Source organism: Andrographis paniculata, unplaced genomic scaffold (genome assembly GCF_009805555.1).
Source record: "Andrographis paniculata isolate CXL003 unplaced genomic scaffold, ASM980555v1 Contig46END, whole genome shotgun sequence".
NCBI lineage: Eukaryota > Viridiplantae > Streptophyta > Magnoliopsida > Lamiales > Acanthaceae > Andrographis > Andrographis paniculata.
The window spans coordinates 42,015-63,076 of NW_026137580.1; the positions used below are offsets into that span (position 1 = coordinate 42,015).

The window sequence follows — 21,062 nt, forward strand, 5'->3', positions numbered from 1 at the left end:
TTAAAATAAAATGATAAATTAAATAATTTAAAATCATGTATTTGTTATATGCTTATTAGGAATAATTAGTACAATATTGATTAATCTTAATTAATATCCTATTCTATATAAATTTGAGGTATTTTGTTTTGAGTTATATATATCTTATATGGTTATAGAAAATTATGTATGTAATATAAAAAATATTAATTTATATTAAATATTTATATTTTGTAAAATAATAAAATATAATATATTATACTATATATTGAAAATTGTGTTGAAAAAAAATATTGAAAAATAATCCTTAGTTATGTACTTATGTATAATTTAATACACTATAATATTGATGTATTAATTCATGATTTCTATTACATTTTTAGATTATATTACTATGCTAGACACAATAAAAATAAAATTTTTACTAAATATTTCTGTATTAGTTTGAATAGAGGGTTGAATTCTTAATTTCAACACCGAATACTGATGATCCTTAAGTTCAAATAATATTCGTCCGTCCAAATACAATAGATAGTCTTATTTATTATTTTTGTTTATTCCAAAATAATAGTTTTATTTTCATAAATAATCGTATTACCATAAAATTACCCGTACTTTTTTATTTTTATTACACAATTATCACTATTTTTTACATTAATACACTCGGACAAAAAAATCTTTTATCTATATTTTTTACATACTAGTAATATAAAATCAATATTCCTTGAATCTCGTACCCAATAAGACTATATTTATGGAACGGATGGAGCATTTAATTATATAATTTAGAATAATTAAGTTTTAACCTATTCAGTAGGTGTTCTTCCATTTTTACAGTGTACTTTCAAATTTTAATATAATTTTACTCTTTAGACAAATAGTAAAAAATAACACTGTCATGTTTACTCTAAATATAAAATTTGTAAAAAATTATCATTATTAAATTATTTTAAAAATATTAATACAAATAATGATATATTAACATTAAGGTAATTAATTTATTTAATTAAAATTACAAAAATTATAAAATTTAAAATTAAGTATATAATTATATTTTAAAAAAAATACAAATTAAATAAGACCCAAATTAAAAGCGTTGATAATTTACCGTGGGAGTGAAGAGAGTACTTACAAAGATAACTTGATACATACTAAAAAACCATCACAAAATTATACGTCAATAAAATATATCAGCTCGATCTCGCTCGAACCAAGTCGATAATCGCGAGCACGATAGCTGATAGCTGAAATGCGTCGTTATTCCTCTTCGTCATCGGCGAATTCCTGCCGCTCCTCTCATTAAACCCGTCCTCGCAAGTCGTCGCGGCGTCCATCGCCGAGCTTATGTGCACGTTGGCATCGTCGAACCTCCTCGCCTCGTAGTCCCTCGCAGCCTGCTCGACGGCCGGGATCGCATCCGAGAAAAGCTCCGAGCAATCGCTCAAGCACTGCCTCCGGTACGGGTCCCACGTCCCGTTCTCGATGAGCTGTTCGATGTAACAGCTCGTCTCCGTTATGTTGCGGAGAACGAGATCGATCGAGATCTTCCCGAGGGCCCCGAGGGACGCGCACCGGCTGCCAGGTACGGCTTGAAGGGATGTCACGCAAAAAGCGTAGTCGATGTTTGGATCGTCACGGGATGAAATCGCGCACGTCGAATTGATCGGGTTAAGGTTGGGGTTCGATGACGACCACGTCGCGAACCCGAACAAGATTGGGATGATGGAAAAGAAGAGATTGGAGAATGGCTTCATAGGTTTTGGTTTAAGGTACAATTTTTTTTGTTCTTGAGTTGTATTATATTATGGGAATGGCTTCCACACACACACACCCGCGTGGGTGTGTGTGTGTGGATGGGATAATGTTGATGGAAAAGGGATTGGGACAAGTTATGGCAAAGGATTGTGAGCACTCAACATGGGCATATAGAGAAATGATTTACTTTTTGTTATTTATTTAATTTATGATATTATTCATCTGAAAATCTTTATATGTTTGGTTTTTGTTTATATATTTACTTCATTTGTCTATGAAACTATTTATGATTTTTATTTTACATATTTTAAATTCCTATCATTAAATGTTATATTTATTTACAAATATGTTTATTTTGTATTTTTTTTTATAGAAATATCTTTTTATATTAAGTATGAAAATTTATATTGATAATATAAAAAATAATAATTTATATTGAAATATTGGCTTTTTGTGCGTATAAATAAAAAATATATATTATATATTGTGTTAATGTATGTATATTATATTTTTTAATAATATTAATATGAATTCTTCACCTAAAAACGCATATGATGCGTTTAGTTACATGTTGATTATTGAATTGGAAATTAGGTTGAAAGTAATTTATTTAATTAATATTTTATTTATGATAAAATATATAAGATTTAGAAAACTTAAAATATGTATTTAATTATTTTAATAAAACATATACAGTAACAACATTATTTTATAAAAATAAAATTTTATATAATATAAACAAATAAAAATAAAAATATTTATTTATAATAAACATAAATTAATTTTTAAGTAAACGAAAATTTTTAAATATATATAAATATTTTTTCTTATTGAATAAAAAAATAACAAATTTTGAATGAATTTCGAATAAGTCTCATATTATGTAATATTTTTTAAAAACAAGTTCGGAACATATTGTCAACTCCAGTTGGAAAGCCAACCAACTCACTTCTTTAAACAAAATTTTCACTTCATTAACTCATTTATTCATATATTTTTTAAACTATTTTTATTTTATATCGCAATTTATCGATACAGATATATATTCTTTAAAGTTTGTGTCCAATTTAAATAAGTATATATATATCATAGACATAAAAAAATATAAACCGCTACCCGAGAATGCGCACTGGGTATATAAAAAATTTATTGATAATATAAAAAATATATTGTATTTTTTTTTAATAATATGTACATAAAAAAATATTTCACCTAAAAATATTAAAAGTAAACAAACTTATTATGTTTTTAATTAATTTTATTTCATTATATCTAACTAATAGTGTTATATACTACTTGCATAAGTTTTATACTTGTATAATATCTTGATGTGATGTATTATATATATATATATAAAAAAAGGGACAAGCTAAATAAATAGAATTAAAATTGTATTTAGAATATATTTAATTAAACAAGTTACGAATCACACATGGCAGAGAAAATTTAAAGACATCGAAAATTTGAACCCATAATCGTCACGAAGTCCATACTCACACCACCAAATCATCACTTATGTAGCACATTCATAGGCATCTTTTTTCTTTTTTTGATCGGACATTCATAGGCATCTTTTGTGACATGAAACCATGATCGAGCATAAAAATAAAAAATAAAATAAAATAAAAAAAAAGATAAAGAATTGGACATTTTTCTAAATTAAGATGCTCATTTATATTGCTTACAAGTAGCAAAAATTATGAACTCCTTTTATATAATTATTAATACAAAAAGGCAAATGAAAATTAGGAGAACTTATTCTATGAGAACTTTACTATTATTTTTGTTGTATTTTTAAGAATTCAATCAAGTAAAATCGAATAAAGGTGTTCCTAATATCATATTAGTTGGAAAACTATTGAATAACATAATAATTAATATTACTTACTCTGTTTTAACTTATACTATTTTTTTTAATAATACGATCGTATTTAGTTGTGTGAATGACTAAAAGATCAAAATTGATTGATTTGATTTAAATGAGATCAAAATTGATATTTATACATATAACAATAAAATTATAATATATAATAAAAAATTAATTTTTTCTATATTTAAATAAAATATTAATTAAATAAAAAAAATTTTCAAACTCAAATTCAAACATAGTACAAACAAAATGTAACATGAACAAGAATCCCAAATATATGGTTACAGTGTAAGGGTTGAATTTGTGACCGTGAAGTCAAAAGTTCAAACCTCTCCTCAGATCACTTGTAATATATTTGATATATGAAACGAACTTATTTTATTGAATTCTTATAGAATTATTATAGAATTAATCGTTATATTCAAAAGTAATTAATAAAAATAGATACCTAACAAATTTGCATCACTATTAACAGAATTGGAGGTACTCTTTTGTTTTTCTTCTCATTTTTAATAGCAAATTTTCTATTAATAGATATCACAATTATATGTTATACTATATATAAGAAATTAAATACTATTCAAATTTAAACAAAATATTTACTTGTTTTCATTTTTGATAAATTTAAACAATTTCACCAAATATTTTATTTTATTTTTAACATATTAGTATTACAAAATATGCATACTCTAGTGGTATATATTTCTCGGTCTCATTACAATTTTTACTATTTTAGTTTGTTCAATTCAAAAGTCAATTTTATAATATAGTAAAATATTTTGTATACAAATTTTCTTTTAAAAAAACTCATACTTTTACACAAATTTTTTACAAAATATCATTATTTTATTTGCATTTTTTTTAAGGGCAAACCTATCAAATTATTTTACACAATTCTACTTACTAATAAAATATTATTATTTTTAAAATAATTTTATAAATCATATTAAAAGATAAAATATTTGTTTGGGTGTGTAAATACAAAATTACAAAAAAATTTGAAACATCTCAAATTGAAAATAATAACAAAACATTTTGAATAAAAATAGTAATATATAATACAAACACTAAAGATTAAGAACATACGCCTCAAAATTCCTTTGATAATTGCTTGTCTTTGATTGAATTTTTAAAACAAAATAGAAGAAAATTTTCACTATTTATCAATTTTATTTTCTCTTAAAATAACCCATATTTGTATTTACTTGCTTTTAATTTAAACTAAGTCTAGTTTCTATGTTATGTACAATTTATCAAAAATATGAAAATATATTATACTATATTAGTTTAAAATATAAAAATAATTATAATTTTAAATATAACTAAATAGTTATATAATACCCTCGGTCCACGTTGTGATATTTAAGATAATACTCCCTCAGGTTAGAGTTAGGATGTGTTTGTTTCATAAAAATTTTAGAATTTTTATTATTCATTAATTTTATTTTTTTTCCAAAATATCAAACTAAATATTTATTTTTTATTTTGTATATTATACCAAAAATTTTACTATTCAAATCCTTAAAAACACCCTCAGTACATTTGTATAAAGAGAGACAAAAATAAAAAATAAAAAAAAAATAAAAAAAGAGAAAGAGAGAGAAAAAAAAAAAAAGGAAATATATACAACGGTGGTGCGCACATCGAGTCATCGACTCATTGAGGCTTATAAAGGAAATGAAGGCAGAAAAATACAAACTGGTCAAAAGCAGCGGGGTCACATTGTAATTTCGCCAAACCTTAAACCCCAAAATAAGAACCCTAATTTCGGTTCTTCCAAAATCCCAAAATCATTTTATCCCCTTCTCCTCAGAGAAGGAAGGATTCCCACCAAATCCTAATCCTATTCCTAATCGGACACACAGAATTCGAACAAGCTTGGGTGGCCGGCCGGCCTACTGAGAGAATGGCGAAATTGAGAACGGCCATGGATGCTGCATTTTGGGACCTGGACATTTCTACTCCACTGGTTCTCGACGGCGTCGCGAAGGCCGTTCCAGGGGAACCTATCCCCCTCGACGGAGCCAGAGCGAGTAAATCGTTGAGAATTCAGCAGTTGGCTTTTCTGAAAAATGGCTTTCCGTTGGGGATATTACCGTCGATATCTCCGTCGCCGAATCGCAAGGAAGTGGGCGCTTTAGCGCTGCAGTCCGTCCTGGGACCATTAGGTGTGCAGAACTGGTACGTCTCCCTCCCTCCGTTCCTCTCATTTTCTATTATTTTTTTTGGTTAAATCAATGTTGTATAGTTTGGTGTGCTTATGGTGCACTAATTCAAGTTTGTGGTGTTGGAGTGTTCGTCTCTGTTCAGTGTTGCTGGAGACCATGGACCATTGAGTGGTTGAGCAATTTCATATGTTCAGGGCATGTTTACATTTTCAGATGGAATTTCAATCACAGATGACTGTTTTGAATGTTAAATTGATCCTACCCACTGAGATCGAATTGTTTCCATTTTCCAACATGATCTTTGTGATTTACATGGCCTCCTAAATCCTAATCACTCACAGGAAAGTAGTTTACTGTTTACTGACTAAACTGCAATCTACTATAGGTTTTGTTTGCTAAATGTTTTGTATAATGACTGAAAGAGGAAGTTATTATCGTTTATTCATATAGCATGCATGATGGTAAATTGAAGACTGTCCAATGTGATTGTGGCAATGTTGCTTGAGTTTCTGTTCATATGTAAATCTGTACTTTAATAATGTAGATTTGATTTGATGATGAATATTGGGTTTGAATCTAGATTTGAGTGTGTCTTTCCCTATTCCAGCTGCAAGTCACAACCCTTACTTTCTATGCAGGTGGGTAGGATTAATTGGCCAAATTCGTCCTAAGAAACTTATATCTTCTATTAAAGCTGAGGTGAAATCTGCAGAAGAATGGGATCTTTCGTTGCTTAAAGATGCTGCTAGGCATGTCTTGGACAAGTCGCTCTATGCAGTTGGGCTAACATCACAAATAGCATTACCTACATCGACTTCCATACTATTGAGCACCGAAAGCCATGGTGAGAGGAACAAGAGACGCACAAAGGCCTCGCTCTTTCACAAGGTAATATTTTGAACCTTTCTTTTTTTTTAAAATTAGGAGACATTCACAAATTAACGTCGAGTTCTTTTTCATGCTAATTGTGCGTAAGTTGGTAAGGCTTTTGATTTGAGCCCATACCTAGAGCTTTAAGTCCACTCATCATGTTAAAATGAGTTGCAATACTAGACCACTTCCTTTCTCTCTCTCTCTAAATAATAATTTTAGTCCTTTTATTTTGAAAATATTTTGAATGAGAGACAATCTGGTTGACAGTCATGATAATCTTAATGATGTTGAAATTTTAAAAATTTGGTGCAATAATCTTATATCTAGAATAGAATTATACACTTTGCAGGATTAGTGTCAATTTTATTATTAGTATTATTTTTTTTCTCATGAGCTACCACTCTTTATCATTTCTTTTCCTAAGTGCTTCGGCAATCTCCTTTTGCTCATTTTCATAGAAATCAGTATTCTAGAGCTTGACTGTATGTCCTTTGTTTTATTTTTTCACTACAGCTTCCAAATCACGATATTACTGTAGAAGCTGCATGGCCTCAGCTGTTCATTGATCAGAAAGGGAAATACTGGGATGTTCCAGAATCTATATCCATGGATTGTGCATCACTAGTCTCTGACTCAGGAATGCGATATCGTTTTGGTGTACACAAAACTGTTGGCGTTCCAAAGTCAGTTGACTCTTATAATACTGAATCTTTACCTGGACTATTGCCTGGGCTGTGTGCAAAAGCTGCTGTTTCTTTTGAGAAGGCGAAGGAATTTTGGAGGATAAAGGAAACAAAGGAGGATTGCATAATAGAGGTGGAAGATGGTCAAATCTGGCGCCCTGCATACGATATCCGTCTCCGGGAGCCACATGCTGCAATTTCTGGAATTATAGGTAATTTCTAAGGTTAGGAATACAAATATATTGCTATTCTTCTTATTCTAGTTTCCTTGATTAGTTGATAATTCCATTGTGTTCCATTAAAACCAATGCTTACTGCTTAGATATTTGTATATGTATTAACCTTTCTATCCCGATGATATCATGCTCTTATGGCACCCTTTTACGATTGATACTTCCAGAGGAGTTCTGCACAGTTCTGGTCCCATAAACCATCGAGCCAACGTAATATCTATGATGTATTGCTGCTTACTAATGTTCTCTTCGTATCTCTGATTTTTATTGGATTTGCACAGACTTCATAGGAATATGATTTTAACTTATATTAAGTTCCTCCCAACACTATATTTGTCTCTGAAACTCGAGATTATTCTACAGTGTGCTGCTGCTCAAATAAGTTGATTCATTTAATGGTCCCCATGGTTCTAGTTAATCGCCATATCCCTTGAAAGTTGTACTATATACATAAATACCCATGCTTTTCAAGTTAATATGTTCAATCATGTCATTATCTATCCTCTTTGTATCCAGGGGCTACTTGTGCTGCTTGGTTACACGGTGAGAAAGATGATAAGAAGAGGAGGTTTGGAGCTGATTTATTCAGTTCGGTGTGCTACACATTCCAACATGGGAAATTCAGGGAGTATTATGGCGACCTCACGAGGGTAGATGCTCGCTTGGATGTTAATTCATTTTCAGCTCTTGCCGAAAAGGCTTCTGGTCTTTTCAGGACCGAGCAGCAGACCAATCAGGCACGGAATGAACTCGGTTCTCCAAAACTAAATCTAATAGTCCAACAACAGGTGACCTGTTTTGACCAAGATCTCATTTAAAATTCATGACTTTTTTTTTTTTTTTTGCATTTACTATGAAGAGAAATGGTAACAGCACAAGATTCCTTGTGCATTGACTGATCGGTTAATGCGTAAGCCCCTACAGAATTCCATCTCCATCTTTGAATTAGGTGAAAATGGGCATCTTGATGGTTCTTTAGTTACTTACATACAAAGCTCGGTCCTGGGATAACGGCGATTTAGGATCGGGGGAACTTTGACCCTATGTGTCTAGTGTTTGTTAGATCCCCACCTGCCCAATCAAATCCCCAATTGTGCAGGTGTACTTCTGGGCGAGCTGGGGTCTGGTGATATGGGTCCAACCTTAAACCTGAGACACAACTTTGACCTGAGTACACATATTTTCCTCATTCCAAACTCGACTGGAAACCTGGCTATTTATTCGACTACAAACCAATCTCGAGTAGAATGAGACTCAGTCATCTCTAGCAACCTTACAGAGGAATAAATCCTTGGATTGTCAGCCTTAGCACTAAATTGTTGAAGAGGGAAGAAAACTATATAGGAATACTCTGTCATCACAGAAGTTTTTAATTTCATAAATTGCCTTTTATGCTTGTATATAGATATCCATGGAAAGTTATGATACACAATCATGATGTTTATATAAATGCAGGTTGCAGGACCGATTGTTTTTCGAGTGGATTCCAAGTTTTCCCTTGGTTCATCTTCCGGGAGGAATGGACCACACTTGGAAGATCTGATATATAGCCTAAGTTACTCTTTGAGGCTCCTTGGCTCAGGTAAGGTTGTAGCTTGGTATTCTGGGAAACGGAAAGAGGGAATGATTGAGTTACGTATGCTTGAGTTTTAGCTTACATTTAGTGATTATGTCAAAACTCATGAAATTTTCACTTCAAATTATTCACTCTTATTGTCTTGTTGCTTTGCTGAGGCTTGGGTGCATATTGATCTTGGTATATATAAACACACACACACACACACAGAGACATATATGAACCATGTTTTGGTGGAATTGTTGGTGAAACGAGTGCTAGTACTTTAAAATTTGTCTTGAGTCATCCTGGATTTGAAGAAATTAAAAATACATTATTAGGTTAAAAAATTAAAAAATGTTGTGTTTTTAATCCCTAAATTGTTGTTAAGTGAATCATTATTGCACTTTGTTGTGGTTATTCAAAATTGAAGCAGCAAACTGCTTGTTGCCTCTGTGATATTGTCCTAAGTTGTGCAGTAGTATTAGGTAATGTTTACTTGTGGGGACTTTTTAATCTATGTTATTATGTACCGACATGTAACCATCTAAGTGAGCTGAAAAGATTATATATCACAACCTGCAAATAATTTAAATTTCCAGTGTTTATTAGCAAGAAACTTTGAATTCGATTATGTAGCGCTATTAGCATACATAACCTACGATGTTTAAAAGCTAGAAAAATTGCACAAACAAAAACAAACTGGTATTTATCACATTACTGTATGCAGTGTATATGTATATGTATGCATGAATACTTACAGTTGACTTTGGCTTTACTTTGAGAAAGAAGCTTTTACTTCTTTCATGTGTTGGATGCTGAGGATTCTCCGGGAACTTCGCAGACATTGTGTCTGCAGACTGGGCATACCCTATTGACATAGAACAATACTTAATGGAAATGAAGACTATAAGATGCGTATGTGTGTAGATAATTTTCTTGAGCAGTCAGTACCTGTTCACTTCTTTAAGCCATTTATCGATGCAAAGCATGTGGTAATCGTGATTGCATGGGAGGACTCTCAATTTGTCCCCTTCCTCGTAGTCGGATAAGCAAATGTAGCATCTGCACAGCACATTTTTGGTTGAGTCAAGGGTGATGATCAAGACAAGTCAAGGTGCGCATCATACCGAAAATTTTAAGAATTGAAAACAGCATGTAATTGGTTTAAGTGATACGAGACTTACTGTCGAACATCGATTGAACCATTCTCATCATTTTTGTGATCCTTGAGTGGAAATGACTCAACAACAGACTCTGGAGCAGGGAGAGATATTGTAGATAGTGAAAGCGATAAAGCCTGATGGTGAATTTCGTCTAAAACCTGGTAAATAGATACATGTGGTTTACTATTTCACTTGCTAATGAAACTGCACGAGTACAGAAGGTAGTATAAGTAATGCCCTATTCAAGCATTCAGGAGTCTTAAGCGATTCATACAAGAAATTCATGATATAAAGAAAATTGTATTGGAGATTCACTAATAAAACTAGAAGCACAAGGATAATACCCTTAAGGACTATTTCACATAAATTTTAGGTTCTTTAGATATGCAAGATTAAAGCCATGGGTTTGTGGAGCTCGTGTAGTAAAATAACAAAAGAGAAGAAATTTGTAATGTTGTTGGTTGTAATTATTGACCTCTTTTAAATAAATAATAACTAGCCCAAAAATAGGTAAAATTAAAAGAGACTTCTTGCAATATTAGAAGGGACTCCAATTGCTTAAATAAGAGGTTTCAAATTCAATAAAAATTACTTAACAAGGACTGACCAAAAAAAAAAAGGCACAACTAAATGGGAATGAGTGTAGTCTCAAGAATGTACCTCAAACAATGCATCAGCGAGAACTATTATACGTGAGATACTTGCAAAACTACTTGATTCTTCATCTGCAAAGAACAAATCACATGAACATGTACCATCGAGGTGAAGTCCTGATGCACAAAATGCAGTTCGTCGGCCACCCTCATTACGAATACCTCTCCTTTCTGAGATCTAGACAATTTTGTTAATGAATGAAAATGGTCAAGTGTACTACACAAACAGCATAACCAAACACATGGAATTATCATGTAGTTACTGATGATGCTCCTTTTTATATGAACTTTCTAAATGAAAAATTGGAAGCACAAGAAGTAAATATTGCATATCTAACCTCAGATCTCGAAAGCCGTCTCTGTTCATTTCTATGACGAAGCCTGGCACTCAATGTGTCGATATCATGATTGGTTCCAATGGAATGGAGATCACCATTGAAATCATAAAACCATCTGTCATGGGATTCTAGCTCATCAGCAAGACCAGTGGCGATAACAATTGTTGGGGAATCAACATGTCGTCTAAAACTGTGTCTTGATAAAGCGTCCCAAAATAGTGTCCTACTGTTTCTTCTTGCTTCACCTCTACTTACTTCAGCAATGCTATCAGATAGGATGTTAGAAGAGATACTCACCAAATCGAGATGTAGTTGTGCTCCACTCCTCATATCTTGGTCACTATCAGACACAAGAAATCCTGAACTAGAATCGGTTGTCAAGTGAGCAACGTCATTCCCAGGGATTTGAAACCGTGGTAAAGAATCAGAAACAACAGAAAGTGACCTTAAATCAGAATTACTGTATACCACAAGGGAATCCTGGCTATATTCAGAACTATTTGACAGCACATGAGAACTATGGTGCCCCTGCACTGGATTGGTTGTCTGATCATGGACTGAACTATCGGAAGTTGTACTTTGTGCCATTGTATTTTCAATAATCGACTGTTGAGCAAGCTGTCAAAGAACACACTCACAAATCCGTGTTACTATTATAGAGAGTTCATGCGCTCAAAATGAACAAGTACCTGATCCTCAAGTGGTTCGAGATCTCTGAGTGACTGAACATTTAATGGAACAGATTCAGTAAGGGCATCCTCGACAACGCCAATGTTTCCTTCAGATAAATCTTCATTGTCACATGTGGATGTAGTGGCTTCAGCTTCTGAGGAAAACACAGAAGGGGATTCGAGGCTGGAGTTTAGAGAAGAATCGAAGGGGGACAAATCTCTTCTGCAGCTAATGGTTGGCATCTCCTCTGCACAATCTTCCAGCTTCTGTGAAAAAGTTTATGAAATGTTGAAGCCAATTTTATGCAGGTTCTGTTGATAAAAGATGTCAATAATACTGCTATGGAAGGTACTAGCAGAAGTAAAAAATTGTTAAATTAACCTTAACAGGATCATGTTTACACATGAAAATCTTGAACAATAATGAAAAACCTGAAGAAAATTTAAAACTGAGTACAATAACAGCTGAAGGAAATTATAATGTGTCAAGCTGTAGATTCCAGGAAACAGTGGCCAGAAGTTAGTGGAGAAGCTTCATAAACCAAATTTAAGCAGCACCACGATGTGGAGGTCAAACCGAATCAAGGACAGATTTCAGAGCCAAAACAAAGAATTTCAAAAGTTGATTGTGGCATTGATCCAAGAAATAAGGCATAAAGATCACTTGATCAAAATTCCAGAGTGGATCAGAAGATGTTGTACATAGAAGCTAAAGGTAATAGCTTTCAAGGTTTGAAGACTTTCGAGTCGTATAATCATGTCAACAATGCAACCATTCCACCAGCCTCCATGTAATAGCAGTTTTACTACTTTGTCAGCTTATTTTTTATTTTTGTCAGTTTATTTCTGTCATGTCATTTCACAAACCAATAGAGGCCATTTTTTTTTTTCCCTCACTATACTACTAGTTTCTTTTAACTTCTTTTCAAGCTTCTATACTGCAAGTTTCCGCCAAAAACTGACAGAGCCTTTGTTTCCTTCCCAGCATCAATCTCTCCTCACTGTCCTATTTCACTTTACTAATCGTCCCTACTCTTCAAAGTTCAAACTTTAGATATTATTATTAATTTTTTTTACCTTCTGTGGGTTGTCTCTTGACTGCCCATGGATTCAGCAGGCAGCCGATGCTTATTCCCCAGGTACCGTCACCTTATCCCCCTCTAGGGGGATTTTAGTGATAGGTTGTACATAGAATCCCTAATTCAAATTTCCACTAATTCGGAACTTAATTTGAAAGCCATAAGTTCATTCTTCAAAGGCTATATTTTCAACTTCACTGACTATCAAACAATAAACACTGCAAATACTACAAATATCATTTCACTATTAGTCCTCTACTGATCTACAAAACCATTATGTTTTTATACACTTAACCACTTATATGCTCTATCAGTTTTATCAAACTTATATGTTCACTGACTGAGGAAGCCACAACTGCCAACTATGGTGTCATTCAGCAGTTTTTAGAATCCGCCTGTCTGTAAATTTATTTACTTTAGATTAATTCATGAATTAAACTTGTTATCTAAGAGCTTAACCCATATTTTGGTGATAGGGTTCACCATGAAAGCCCCTCAACCATTTATAAGTAAGCAAGTTTTTTTATATTGATTAAGTTATTTTGTGTCCCTCAGAGAATGCTATCCCCAAATACAGGTAAATTTTTTGGTTAAGTTCAATGTAATTCATGTCTTTGGGATTGGGACAAACGATCATATCTCAATATCAAATGTAAACAAATTTTTAATTTTGATCAAGTTATCTTGTGTCCTCTCAGAAAATGCTATCCCATAATTCATGCATATCCACTTTGAGTCTTTATGCAGTTCATTATCATTGGGTAAAATGATAACCACTTTGATTAGTTTGCTATTGAAATTTTAATCTCAAACTACCATCATCATCATGATTATTATTGAGTATGGTATGAGTGTCAGATATGAGTATATATCCAGCTAACAAAACTAAATAAACCTGAAACTAGGATGCAGGCACACTTCTAGAATCAGACACAGTTACATACACGATAGTTAATCTATTTCACAACACTGATCAATTATTTAAAATATGAATAAGAAGACCAACAAATATGGTATACCTAATAGGGTTGTTACTTCTCCACTATTTTGGCATAATGCTATAATTTGGTTGTGCAATACCATGGAATGGAGAGAGCAATAATGAGAACTATTTTCTGAGGTGTTGTTACAACAATGATCCAACAACCAACATACAATGGGAGTTTAAAGGATCTAAGGAAGAGTTCAGATTGACAACATGTTTTTGAAGATATATTCACTGCAAATGAGGGAGTTATGGGGAAGAACCTCAAAAGTGACAATTCTATAAGTAGCCGGATGAGGTTTCAATTTAATTTTTTGGTTGCAATGTATTCTTTAGCACCTTTACTGAGGACTTTCTTGAACCAAATATCTCCTTAGATGTCCTGAACAAAATTTGAATTCTTGAACAAAGAAATCTACTATTTGATAGGTGTAGCTCAAGTCAAGATTTTTGAACAGTGGAGGAAACAGAAATGTGAAATACAACTGGAGAAGATTGAATAAAGAGATGAACTTTCCAATGACGCGTTAGAGAGTTTCTTCCTTGAATATATTGAGCAATCGGTAACTGTTAACTAAAAAGATAGCACATACAAAACTTGCATTTTATCAAACATTGGGCTTGAGCAATCTTAACCCAGCCACAAAGTTCGAATACTGAATTCAAATGTGTCTTATAATGATTCCGACATATGAGTACCTTGCTTCGTAAGAACAACAAGTTTCCCATGACTGGTAAAGTGAAAAAAGTATTGAAAACAACAAGAATGACAAGTGCCTGAGAAATCAAGTAGAGAAGAATTATGCTTTTCAAGTCTTCATAAAAGGAACCTTCAATATAAAGAAGGTTTCAATTATACTTACTACCTAAAGTACACACTGAGTTTGCAATGAAAATTTCTCAAACTAAATTTTATTATTATTATTATTTATTGGTCATGCTTCACAAATCACAATACAAATTCTAATTTTGATGCGAGACTCAAGTGTTAGTACTTATATGGCTATTTTGTTTCACAAGTTTTGAGCAAAGAGAGAATAGATTAGGCCCTTAGAATCCAAGATATTTTCATATCAACAAAAACCGATTTCAGTGCCATTACAGTCCTTCCTTCCCCGAATGCCAACTGCTAACATAGATATACATACAATATGGTTATGATGTCTCGAGAGTTAATGACTACAAATGGTAGGAACTCTCTGTCATGAATCTGGCCGAAAGTTAAGCAATCGATCTATGAAATCACCTCAACAGTTCAGAGTTCAAACAGTTCGTAACCCTAGAAAACCAGATCAAGTCCACACAATCGATCAGCACCAACACAGAGAAACAGACAACAATATCCAAATCCGATCAATAACGAACATCCAAATCAAATCACTCCAAAGAAAAGGGAGAAACGGAAGAAAAAGTCATGATACCTTAAAAGTTGACTTGGGCGTGAAAACACCGCAGAACAGGGCGGATACCTTTCGCCTTAACCTCGACGACTTCCTCGGCGATGATGCTTCCGACGAAACCACATGACTGCTGCTTGAACCCATCCTCTTCAGTTTTAAGCTCCCGATTCGCGAAGGAGCTCCAAAAGATTTATCCAAAACCTGAAAGAGACATTAGAATAATCATCCTCTCTATGTATATATATATATATATATATATATATATATATGAGTCCGAACGGAAAATCGAGCACTGCTTAAAAAGTCGTTGGGAGTGTTGATGTATGGTCTCTCCAGCATCGATTCCAAGGGGATCCGGGAGTTCCCACTCCATACACCCATTACTCGTATTTACACTGATGATTGGTGACTGACTGACTGATTGACTGACTCTGGTCTGGAACTGGAGTCCCGGATCCCACCGATTGAAGTTAAAGATTTGCATTAGTGTTTTTGTAAGATCGCTGTTTTTTAAGGTAGATTTAAATTGAAATAATATGTGATGTGGTAATATTTCTTATATATAATCTATTATTTTTAATATTAAATTAGTTTTTTATATAATATATAAATTAAAAACAATTATTTAATTTATTTACTAGTAAATAATGCAACATTGAAAGAAATTAGTAGAGTAATCTATGCAATTCATATTAAATTTTATAATATATAATTTTGTTTAAAATAAAAATAATTATATATTTAATTTGATACGTTCAAACATTTATTTATTTAATTTTTTTTTAGACAGACTTTTTGTCATATCTATTAATTACATTCCTCATAAAATACCATGTCTACGGTAGAGCAGATACCACATATTGAATGAAGGGAGTACAGATTTATTGTTTCTTTTACGCAGGGGACATTAGAGACTATTCTTTTTCATTATTGAGATTATTAATATTACAAAATATACAATATGAAAAATATTATTCAACTAATAAAAACATTTGTGATCCTTTTCTCTAATATGAATTTTTTAAAATATATATATATATATATATATCAAATAAGCACTTTTGCCAGCCCCTTCATATGATTAAAAATGCATGATTTTTTCTTTTAATTAAATACAATGAGGCATAAAAAGAACAAAAATACAATAATTGAAATACAAAGGACAAAAAAAAAAGGGTTAGATAATAAGCTCAGAATCTGTCCTAAAAAATTCAATGATTTTGAATACAACACAATCAAATTTTAAACTCAATTTATGTTCACTTTCTTCTAATCCCAACTTCGTATCATCAGCCACAAATATTTTTTACAAACACACTCTTCGACAATAATGTTAACAGACTGTAAAAAATACCTGCTTTCTGCATCCCTCAAAACCTCCTGCCGCCTGCCGCCATGACTACAACAAAATAAGCTTCTCACTTTGTCAGTAGTGTTAAAAAAAAAAAACAGCGTGCGAATCAGTGGTACCGAGCAATCTGTCTTAGCTGCCAAATCCACGAGTAAATCATCCCGAGAGCACAGTATACAGAGATCATCATAAGTGGTAAGAAAGGAAGTCGATCACTAAAAACAATACGATGCAGAAACTGTCCCCACATCTCAACAATTAAGAGGCCAAGAAGATAGGATTTTCCGAGCCACCCAATGTAGAAGGGTGTTCCAGATTTGGTCTCACTTCCCTTTACATGTCCAGAAGTTGACTCGGGAAAATGTGAGGAGAACCCGAGGAACATCAGAACTGCATGTAGAAGTAGAAGTGTAGCTTTGATGGGGTACTCTTGGGATTCGAACAGAAGAGGGAAAAGTGAGTAGCAAGATACTGCATCATGATAGCTATGTGTTAGATCTAACAGCATAAGCATTGTAAGTAACTGAAGCAGACATATAACATGGTAATAAACACACTTTACGTATGTTTCCAAATTTACCTTTTGTAAAAATTCCAATCTAGATGACATTTTATTCAGGATTTAATTTTCATTTAAAATGTTACATCAAGAATCTAAGTATCACATCAAACACTTATTTCTATTCTATTTTTTATTATTTTCAAACCAATCCAAACTTCGAAAACATATATAGACGCAACCAAGATATTTAACATTATTCTTTAATCAATCCTACAATGACTGCAAAGCTAGGGATAAATTACATAATCTCAGTTTTAATAAGAGAGCAACATTGCTAGAAGAACTCCAAGGGAAGTCTACACTGTGTCTGACATGAAATTTCTAATCGTAATCCATTAGAAAATAAGCGTTGTTCTTTATTACATAAATGTAAAATATACTATAATTAAATTATTAATTGGTAAGTTGTCCTCTATGTAACATTGTTCGTGCTTACGGATCTCTATGCCTCACACCCTAAAATTACATCCAATTGCATTCTATAGCTGTTTTTATTTTGAACTAGATACATATTATAAAATGAAATAGCAATTCATTACGGTTCAGATTAAATAAAAAAAGAACACCACACCATCTAATACGTTCAAAACACTCTAAGAATGCATTCAAACAAATTAAAGTTCAATGATAGTTAAGAATATAACACTCTAGCATGCAACCGGGCAAGGACTTCTGACAACCTACTGGACAAAATAACTATATGCGATGCTCGAGCAATACAACTTACATATAGTCATCTTGAATTCTGTAGAAATCTTAAGAGGCTATGGCAGCCAGGAAACCAGCCAAAAACACACCATTATTGTATTTTAAACTGAGAAATATATGTGAACTACTAACAAACTGGAGATAGACATTATTGACTGATAAGGACCATACGAGTTCATCAAGATTTAATAACAGGCACAAAAATAGATTCCACAAGGTAATTAGCAAAAATAGATTTAAGAAAAAGTATACCTATGGACAAAAAGAAGTAATGCTTAGCATCCTTCATGCTTGTCAAGGATGTAGAGGCTAGGGGGATCACAACGTGGAGTGATGCCTTTTCATGAACATGCCAACCAAATAGAAATCCGCAAGTGTAAGCATAGGATACCCATCTGGATACCATCTTTGGCTGGGGATTTCTCCAAGCTTTTATCAGACAAGGAGAGATTGCTAAGAGAACGGTGATGAATGTGATCAAGGGAGTGACCTGCATTATTGGATATGTGAATTTATAATAGATTAATTGTATCACAAAGCCCAAAGGTAACAAAGATGTCATTCTTTAGTACATTCCAGAATGTTTGACAAGGAATTTAATAATGAACTCCTGAATACAATCCAGTCATTTACAAGTGAAGCTCAAGTATTCTACTACTATTTGAGTATTGAGCACCTGAGGGAATATTTGTCTTTTTTGAAATTCGTATGCATTATACATAATTCCTAAGCTTTTGTCTAATTGTTTACAGAGTAGTACTTCAGCTTCATAGTATAATTCATCTTTAAGTACCATATTGGTCAAGTGTCCAAACTTGAACCAATGTACTAATGAATTCCTGAGTTCAAACAAATCATTCACAAGTGAAGCTCAAGTATTCTACTACTATCAAGCATTGGACACCCGAGGGGATATTGGGCTTTTCATAATATGTTTATATTATATATAATTACTAAGCTTTTCTCTAATTGTTTACAAAATAGTACTTTAGCTCTGTAGTATAATTCATCTTGAAGTACCATATTGGTCAAGCGTCAAATCTTGAACCACGTCTACTGATCTGCAAGTGGATTGAAACTTCAGACATAACTAGATTGATCAACACATAAAGGGCCAGCATAATAAACAAATTAACACTGGTTTGAAACTTCAAACATAACTAGATTGATCAACACACAAAGGGCCTAATAAACAGATAACAGCAACTTGTGGCTTTAAACACGCGGAAACTGTAATGGAACTGAAAATTTGTTAGATATAAACAAGAGAACAGACATTCTTACTGTAGGTAATACAGCAAATGGAGAGGAATCTCCCACCAGACCGCCAGTGAATGAAGCTTTTGGGGCTTCGATGTGGAACCCTAGTTTCACAAGCAAAAATGCTAGACATTTATCCAACATTATATAGAATACCCAGAAATTTGGAGCCCAGTATGCATGGCAGAGTCCCCTGCCAAAAGGAAACATGCGTCTGAAAACTTGTTGCATCTGCAAGGTAAATGAAGAGATAAACCACACCTTACACAACTTTCGGTAACAAATGGAACATGCAGCCCTACTAGGATGATGAAAATTATTGTAAGAGCAGAATAGAAGTCTGTTTAATGAACGAGCTACTATCTTACTCAAAATAAGAATATCAAGCAAGGAAAAGAACGATTTAAAAGTAAAGGTTATGCGCCATGCTTCAGTATCTGTAGCTTCACAATCAGCAACATGACACATTTACTCCCAAAGAAGAACACATAATCTTAGTCCAATGATACATCAGTATTTACTTTCAGCCTCACAGCCTAACATTGATTTCTATAATAAGTCACTTTTAATTATACTTGTCCTGTAATATTCAAGCCCACTAAGATTTATCGAAATGTATCACATGATACACAATCCATCTAAAATACGAAATTCAATCGCCAATCTTAACAGCTGTGAAGTCAGATTAGAATTACTAAAAATTAGTCTATTATCATACCACACGACTAAAATAAAAAGTAAATACTTCAGAATCTGCATAAATCAACTTCGAACACAATTTCCAGCTGGGAATCTACAGAACCGAATTCAAACACTATATTGACACAAGAATAACAAAAGAGAATCACATCAATGGGAGAAACACAATTCCTTCAAATCACATCTTTTCATGCTATCAGCATTAATCAACTCCAACCATTTCCACAGTAGAACCCAAAATTTTTACCTGTCCATGGTAAACAAAGGGACCATAAGCCGCAGCAAGAACAGCCAAAACAACACTTCCCATAAGCACCAATCTACTAAAACCTTTGACCAATCCTCCCCTGCAGTAATGCCTAAACAAATACACAACATACACTGGCGCAGCCACTGCAAAGAGATGCTTAAAACAAAGCAGAACTGCGAATATAAACCCTCCCATTAAATCCCTTCCTTCCTCCAGAAAAGAAATTGACAGCAACAGTAACCCTAACAGAAAACCATTGTACTGAAAATGCAAGTGATCCACAATAAACAGGCCAGGCGACCAGATAATCAAAATCCAGCTAAAAAACCTCTCAAAATTGCTACAATTTCTGCTTACAGTCAATCTATAAGCAGAGTAAACCAACACGAAATCGGACAGCGCGACTGACAGGCGCTGGAAAACGATCGTGCGGGAGGAGGCGTAATCAAGGCCTTGATGGAGATCGGTCATGATCGGATCCAGCCTGGAAGCGAAAATCGAGAGGAATTTCTCGAAGTAGGCGAAGAATGGAGGGTAATCGAGGGTCCATTGGCTGGTGGTGTCCGAGTACCATTGGGAGAGAGGGAGTGAGTGCGTGAGGGCTAGCCAGTGGCGGTGGACTTCGAAGTCCGTGCTCCGGTAGGCCGGAATTAGAAGGAGCTTCACGGCCGCCGCTACAAGGGCCGGCCACCATATGCCGGCGGTGGCGCGGCGGTTGGTTTGGGTTTCGGACATCGGAGAGTTTATGCGCTATGGTTGACTGAACAGCTGCTGTATTAAAATAAGGCTACTGAGAACTGTTTGGTTGTGTTTTGTATTCCATT

At 33.3% G+C, this 21,062-nt stretch overlaps 4 protein-coding genes across 11 annotated transcripts; 1 reads left to right on the forward strand and 3 right to left on the reverse strand.

Moving 5' to 3' along the window:
- Positions 1 to 1,000: 1,000 nt before the first annotated feature.
- On the reverse strand, positions 1,001 to 1,860 carry LOC127252315 (putative invertase inhibitor). The gene has a single exon (XM_051276436.1). The coding sequence runs from the start codon at positions 1,731 to 1,733 to the stop codon at positions 1,170 to 1,172; it is 564 nt and encodes a 187-aa protein (XP_051132393.1). The 5' UTR covers positions 1,734 to 1,860; the 3' UTR covers positions 1,001 to 1,169.
- Positions 1,861 to 5,368: 3,508 nt separating this feature from the next.
- On the forward strand, positions 5,369 to 9,306 carry LOC127252312 (protein TRIGALACTOSYLDIACYLGLYCEROL 4, chloroplastic). Its single transcript, XM_051276430.1, has 5 exons — positions 5,369 to 5,785; positions 6,411 to 6,660; positions 7,159 to 7,540; positions 8,078 to 8,349; positions 9,017 to 9,306. Exons 1-5 carry the CDS (start codon positions 5,511 to 5,513, stop codon positions 9,212 to 9,214), a joined length of 1,377 nt encoding a protein of 458 aa, XP_051132387.1. The 5' UTR covers positions 5,369 to 5,510; the 3' UTR covers positions 9,215 to 9,306.
- On the reverse strand, positions 9,019 to 16,872 carry LOC127252309 (uncharacterized). Of its 8 annotated transcripts, none has more exons than XM_051276420.1 (9): positions 15,688 to 15,804; positions 15,430 to 15,609; positions 11,963 to 12,211; positions 11,274 to 11,891; positions 10,943 to 11,113; positions 10,304 to 10,440; positions 10,071 to 10,181; positions 9,878 to 9,987; positions 9,019 to 9,164 (listed from the first exon to the last, which is right to left on the reverse strand). In XM_051276420.1, exons 1-8 carry the CDS (start codon positions 15,787 to 15,789, stop codon positions 9,921 to 9,923), a joined length of 1,635 nt encoding a protein of 544 aa, XP_051132377.1. In that variant the 5' UTR covers positions 15,790 to 15,804; the 3' UTR covers positions 9,019 to 9,164; positions 9,878 to 9,920. The 8 variants fall into 8 exon arrangements, with proteins under 8 accessions (XP_051132377.1, XP_051132378.1, XP_051132381.1 ...); XM_051276421.1 differs by lacking the exon at positions 9,019 to 9,164 and adding an exon at positions 9,586 to 9,695; XM_051276424.1 differs by lacking the exon at positions 9,019 to 9,164 and having other exon boundaries at positions 9,703 to 9,987; positions 11,274 to 11,637; positions 11,719 to 11,891.
- On the reverse strand, positions 16,574 to 21,033 carry LOC127252310 (probable dolichyl pyrophosphate Glc1Man9GlcNAc2 alpha-1,3-glucosyltransferase). Its single transcript, XM_051276428.1, has 4 exons — positions 20,236 to 21,033; positions 19,314 to 19,520; positions 18,282 to 18,519; positions 16,574 to 17,230 (listed from the first exon to the last, which is right to left on the reverse strand). The coding sequence occupies exons 1-4, from the start codon at positions 20,971 to 20,973 to the stop codon at positions 16,869 to 16,871; spliced, it is 1,545 nt and encodes a 514-aa protein (XP_051132385.1). The 5' UTR covers positions 20,974 to 21,033; the 3' UTR covers positions 16,574 to 16,868.
- Between the last annotated feature and the right edge of the window lie 29 nt (positions 21,034 to 21,062).

Excerpts from the sequence above, each read along its gene's own strand:
- LOC127252309 (XM_051276420.1), bottom strand. The coding sequence starts at position 15,789 with ATGGGTGTATGGAGTGGGAACTCCCGGATCCCCTTGGAATCGATGCTG. Across the intron at positions 11,114-11,273 it reads GACGGCTTTCGAGATCTGAG|ATCTCAGAAAGGAGAGGTAT; the intron begins GTTAGATATGCA and ends AAAATTGTCTAG. Across the intron at positions 10,441-10,942 it reads TCGCTGATGCATTGTTTGAG|GTTTTAGACGAAATTCACCA; the intron begins GTACATTCTTGA and ends TCTATTTACCAG.
- LOC127252315 (XM_051276436.1), bottom strand. The coding sequence starts at position 1,733 with ATGAAGCCATTCTCCAATCTCTTCTTTTCCATCATCCCAATCTTGTTC.
- LOC127252310 (XM_051276428.1), bottom strand. The coding sequence starts at position 20,973 with ATGTCCGAAACCCAAACCAACCGCCGCGCCACCGCCGGCATATGGTGG. Across the intron at positions 19,521-20,235 it reads CCTTTGTTTACCATGGACAG|ATGCAACAAGTTTTCAGACG; the intron begins GTAAAAATTTTG and ends TTTACCTTGCAG. Across the intron at positions 18,520-19,313 it reads CATTTGCTGTATTACCTACA|GTCACTCCCTTGATCACATT; the intron begins GTAAGAATGTCT and ends CCAATAATGCAG.
- LOC127252312 (XM_051276430.1), top strand. The coding sequence starts at position 5,511 with ATGGCGAAATTGAGAACGGCCATGGATGCTGCATTTTGGGACCTGGAC. Across the intron at positions 6,661-7,158 it reads AGGCCTCGCTCTTTCACAAG|CTTCCAAATCACGATATTAC; the intron begins GTAATATTTTGA and ends TTTTCACTACAG. Across the intron at positions 8,350-9,016 it reads ATCTAATAGTCCAACAACAG|GTTGCAGGACCGATTGTTTT; the intron begins GTGACCTGTTTT and ends ATATAAATGCAG.